The sequence below is a fragment of the Cherax quadricarinatus genome, chromosome 49 (assembly GCF_038502225.1).
Source record: "Cherax quadricarinatus isolate ZL_2023a chromosome 49, ASM3850222v1, whole genome shotgun sequence".
NCBI lineage: Eukaryota > Metazoa > Arthropoda > Malacostraca > Decapoda > Parastacidae > Cherax > Cherax quadricarinatus.
This window is the reverse complement of record NC_091340.1, coordinates 16,153,080-16,159,079: the sequence shown is the minus strand read 5'-3', so window position 1 is coordinate 16,159,079 and position 6,000 is coordinate 16,153,080. Positions and strand designations below refer to the sequence as shown.

Below are 6,000 nucleotides of genomic sequence, written 5' to 3'. Positions count from 1 at the left end.
AACACTTCGCTACACAAGTGGAATATTCTCAAAATCACAGTGTTACCGCTGCTGTGTGATGACTGGGAACATGTAAATAACACAGTGTTACCGCTGCTGTGTGATGACTGGGAACATGTAAATAACACAGTGTTACCGCTGCTGTGTGATGACTGGGAACATGTCAATAACACAGTGTTACCGCTGCTGTGTGATGACTGGGAACATGTCAATAACACAGTGTTACCGCTGATGTGATGATTGAAAACATGTCAATAACACAATGTTACCGCTGCTGTGATGACTGGGAACAATATGTCAATAACAGTGTTACTGCTGCTGTGATGACTGGGAACAACATGTCAATAACACAGTGTTATCGCTGCTGTGATGACTGGAAATATGTCAATAACACAGTGTTACCGCTGCTGTGATTGGGAACGTGTCAATAACATAGCGTTACCGCTGCTATGATGACTTGGAACATGTCAATATCATAGCGTTACCGGTGCTGTGATAACTGGGAACAACACGTCAATAACACAGTGTTACCGCTGCTGTGATGACTGGAAACATGCCAATAACACAGTGTTACCGCTGCTCTGATGACTGGGAACAACACGTCAATAACACAGTGTTACCGCTGCTGTGATGACCGGGAACATCATGTCAATAACAAAGTGTTACCGCTGCTGTGATAGCTGGTAACGACATGTCAAAAACACAGTACTCACCTAATTGTGGTTGCAGGGGTTAAGACTCAGCTCCTGGCTCCGCCTCTTCACCGAATGCTACTAGGTCCTCTCTCTCCTTGCTCCATGAGCTTTATCGTACCTCTATACCGCTATGTATGGTTCCTGCCTCCACTACCTCACTAGCTTGACTGTTCCACTTCCTGACTACTCAGGAAATACTTCCTAACATCCTTTGACTCATCTGGGTCTTCAACTTCCAATTGTGACCTCTTGTTTCTGTGTCCCCTCTCTGGAATATCCTGTCTCTGTCCACCTTGTCTATTCCACGCAGTATTTTGTATGTCGTTATCATGTCTCCCCTAACCCTCCTGTCCTCCAGTGTCGTCAGTCCGATTTCCCTTAGCCTTTCTTCATAGGACATTCCCCTTAGCTCTGAAACTAACCTTGTCGCAAACCTTTGCACTTTCTCTGATTTCTTGACGTGCTTGATCAAGTGTGGGTTCCAAACAGGTGCTGGTTACTCCAGTATGGGCCTGACGTACACGGTGTACAGTGTCTTGAACGATTCCTTACTAAATTATCGGAACGCTAATCTTAGGTTTGCCAGGCGCCCATATGCTGCAGCAGTTATCGGGTTGATGTGTGCTTCCGGAGACGTGCTCGGTGTTATACTCACCCCGAGATCTTTCTCCTTGAGCGAGGCTTGCGGTTTTTGGCCACCTAGTCTGTACTCAGTCGCTGCTGTGATGACTGGGAACAACTTGTCAATAACACAGTGTTACCGTTGCTGTGATGACTGGGAACAACTTGTCAATAACACAGTGTTACCGCTGCTGTGATGACTGGGAACAACTTGTCAATAACACAGTGTTACCGCTGCTGTGATGACTGGGAACAACTTGTCAATAACACAGTGTTACCGCTGCTGTGATGACTGGGAACAACACGTCAATATAATGAAAGATTGAAAGCAAGATATTATAGTCTTAGTGAGATTCTCAGTACATGAAAAAAGGCAATTATCATTTAATTGAAGGTTCAAAAATTAATTCTTAAAGTATTCTCTCAGTCGAATGAAATAAAAGACTCTGGGAGGTGTGAAGACCCTAGTGAAGCGGGACTACTATAGAATAAGTTATGATCTGAACATTGTTTAGGGACTAAAACATACAACATTATTATAAACATGAGAGAGTATGTTTAGCAAGCTCACACAGTCATGCATTAATGAAATTTAAATCACCTAGGGAACATTTTCTGCAGGTCGTGTTGTGATCATCTCCAGCGCTGCCGGTCGAGTCAGCAGAAGCTTCATGGCTCCTTACTGTGTTTCAAAATTCGCCGTGGAAGGTTTAGCAGACGCTCTGCGGTATGGTCATTCTTTTTTGTATCTTGTAGTAAATATGTGGAAAATTAGCATTTAGTTAACGTACCCTGGAATACGCTAGAATATTTAGTTAACGTACCCTGGAATACGCTAGAATATTTAGTTAACACACTCTGAAATAAGCTAGAATATTTAGTTAACGTACCCTGGAATACGCTAGAATATTTAGTTAACGTACCCTGGAATACGCTAGAATATTTAGTTAACGTACCCTGGAATACGCTAGAATATTTAGTTAACGTACCCTGGAATACGCTAGAATATTTAGTTAACGTACCCTGGAATACGCTAGAATATTTAGTTAACGTACCCTGGAATACGCTAGAATATTTAGTTAACGTACCCTGGAATACGCTAGAATATTTAGTTAACGTACCCTGGAATACGCTAGAATATTTAGTTAACGTACCCTGGAATACACTAGAATATTTAGTTAACGTACCCTGGAATACGCTAGAATATTTAGTTAACGTACCCTGGAATACGCTAGAATATTTAGTTAACACACTCTGAAATACGCTAGAATATTTAGTTAACGTACCCTGGAATACGCTAGAATATTTAGTTAACGTACCCTGGAATACGCTAGAATATTTAGTTAACGTACCCTGGAATACGCTAGAATATTTAGTTAACGTACCCTGGAATACGCTAGAATATTTAGTGAACGCACTCTGAAATACGCTAGAATATTAAGTGAACGCACTCTGAAATACGCTAGAATATTAAGTGAACGCACTCTGAAATACGCTAGAATATTAAGTGAACGCACACTGAAATACGCTAGAATATTAAGTGAACGCACTCTGAAATACGCTAGAATATTAAGTGAACGCACACTGAAATACGCTAGAATATTAAGTGAACGCACTCTGAAATACGCTAGAATATTAAGTGAACGCACACTGAAATACGCTAGAATATTAAGTGAACGCACTCTGAAATACGCTAGAATATTAAGTGAACGCACACTGAAATACGCTAGAATATTAAGTGAACGCACTCTGAAATACGCTAGAATATTAAGTGAACGCACACTGAAATACGCTAGAATATTAAGTGAACGCACTCTGAAATACGCTAGAATATTAAGTGAACGCACACTGAAATACGCTAGAATATTAAGTGAACGCACACTGAAATACGCTAGAATATTAAGTGAACGCACACTGAAATACGCTAGAATATTAAGTGAACGCACTCTGAAATACGCTAGAATATTTAGTTAATGCGCTCTGAAATAAGCTAGAATATTTAGTGAACGCACTCTGAAATACGCTAGAATATTTAGTGAACGCACTCTGAAATACGCTAAATATTTAATGAACGCACTCTGAAATACGCTAGAATATTTAGTGAACGCACTCTGAAATACGCTAGAATATTTAGTGAACGCACTCTGAAATACGCTAGAATATTTAGTGAACGCACACTGAAATACGCTAGAATATTTAGTGAACGCACTCTGAAATACGCTAGAATATTTAGTGAACGCACTCTGAAATACGCTAGAATATTTAGTGAACGCACACTGAAATACGCTAGAATATTTAGTGAACGCACACTGAAATACGCTAGAATATTTAGTGAACGCACTCTGAAATACGCTAGAATATTTAGTGAACGCACACTGAAATACGCTAGAATATTTAGTGAACGCACACTGAAATACGCTAGAATATTTAGTGAACGCACTCTGAAATACGCTAGAATATTTAGTGAACGCACTCTGAAATACGCTAGAATATTTAGTGAACGCACACTGAAATACGCTAGAATATTTAGTGAACGCACACTGAAATACGCTAGAATATTTAGTGAACGCACTCTGAAATACGCTAGAATATTTAGTGAACGCACACTGAAATACGCTAGAATATTTAGTTAACACACTCTGAAATACGCTAGAATATTTAGTGAACGCACTCTGAAATACGCTAGAATATTTAGTGAACGCACTCTGAAATACGCTAGAATATTTAGTGAACGCACTCTGAAATACGCTAGAATATTTAGTGAACGCACTCTGAAATACGCTAGAATATTTAGTGAACGCACTCTGAAATACGCTAGAATATTAAGTGAACGCACACTGAAATACGCTAGAATATTTAGTGAACGCACACTGAAATACGCTAGAATATTTAGTGAACGCACTCTGAAATACGCTAGAATATTTAGTGAACGCACTCTGAAATACGCTAAATATTTAATGAACGCACTCTGAAATACGCTAGAAATTTAGTGAACGCACTCTGAAATACGCTAGAATATTTAGTGAACGCACTCTGAAATACGCTAGAATATTTAGTGAACGCACACTGAAATACGCTAGAATATTAAGTGAACGCACACTGAAATACGCTAGAATATTTAGTGAACGCACTCTGAAATACGCTAGAATATTAAGTGAACGCACTCTGAAATACGCTAGAATATTTAGTGAACGCACTCTGAAATACGCTAGAATATTAAGTGAACGCAACTTGAAATACGCTAGAATATTTAGTGAACGCACTCTGAAATACGCTAGAATATTAAGTGAACGCAACCTGAAATACGCTAGAATATTTAGTGAACGCACTCTGAAATACGCTAGAATATTAAGTGAACGCAACCTGAAATACGCTAGAATATTTAGTGAACGCACTCTGAAATACGCTAGAATATTAAGTGAACGCACTCTGAAATACGCTAGAATATTAAGTGAACGCACTCTGAAATACGCTAGAATATTAAGTGAACGCACTCTGAAATACGCTAGAATATTTAGTGAACGCACTCTGAAATACGCTAGAATATTAAGTGAACGCACTCTGAAATACGCTAGAATATTTAGTGAACGCACTCTGAAATACGCTAGAATATTTAGTGAACGCACTCTGAAATACGCTAGAATATTAAGTGAACGCACTCTGAAATACGCTAGAATATTAAGTGAACGCACTCTGAAATACGCTAGAATATTTAGTGAACGCACACTGAAATACGCTAGAATATTTAGTGAACGCACACTGAAATACGCTAGAATATTTAGTGAACGCACTCTGAAATACGCTAGAATATTAAGTGAACGCACTCTGAAATACGCTAGAATATTAAGTGAACGCACTCTGAAATACGCTAGAATATTTAGTGAACGCACACTGAAATACGCTAGAATATTTAGTGAACGCACTCTGAAATACGCTAGATTATTAAGTGAACGCACTCTGAAATTCGCTAGAATATTAAGTGAACACACTCTGAAATACGCTAGAATATTTAGTGAACACACTCTGAAATACGCTAGAATATTTAGTGAACGCACTCTGAAATACGCTAGAATATTTAGTGAACGCATTCTGAAATACGCTAGAATATTTAGTGAACGCACACTGAAATACGCTAGAATATTTAGTGAACGCAGCTTGTCAACTGCTTCTATAAACTACTTAATTTCGCCTGCGTGAACTCTTAAAGGAAAGTATTACCAAAGTTCCACGAAGTTCACACTAGATATATTCTTCACAACAGAAGTTAAACATATCTCTTAAACTGGGATATTCGACTCACCATGAGAATTGTAGATTAGAATTTGAAGTTATTAAAATATACGAAAGCTGCAATTACTTCGTCCAGTGTTTTACAAAAACTAAAGAATTATTGTATGGTATATGAAGGGTTTCACAAGTTCTTAATTATAGCAGGATGACCAGGCATTGTTATGGGCTGTCAAACTATCAGTCCAGTGTATGGTAACAGTGTGTCAGTGCAGTGTATGGTAACAATGTGTCAGTGCAGTGTATGGTAACAATGTGTCAGTGCAGTGTATGGTAACAGTGTGTCAGTGCAGTGTATGGTAACAATGTGTCAGTGCAGTGTATGGTAACAATGTGTCAGTGCAGTGTATGGTAACAGAGTGTCAGTGCAGTGTATGGTAACAATGTGTCAGTGCAG

General features: G+C 38.9%; 1 protein-coding gene across 2 annotated transcripts in view; it reads left to right on the top strand.

The window, feature by feature from the left end:
• Positions 1 to 6,000, top strand: part of LOC128696939 (D-beta-hydroxybutyrate dehydrogenase, mitochondrial) — a 108,031-nt gene that overhangs the window by 58,241 nt on the left and 43,790 nt on the right. Inside the window, exon 6 of one of the 2 annotated variants that reach the window (XM_070095206.1) lies at positions 1,938 to 2,043. The exons of the other annotated variant lie outside the window; for it this stretch is intronic. Within the exon in view, the coding sequence (XP_069951307.1) occupies positions 1,938 to 2,043 (106 nt within the window). The remainder of the gene's footprint in view (positions 1 to 1,937; positions 2,044 to 6,000) is intronic. 2 annotated transcript variants of the gene reach the window in all.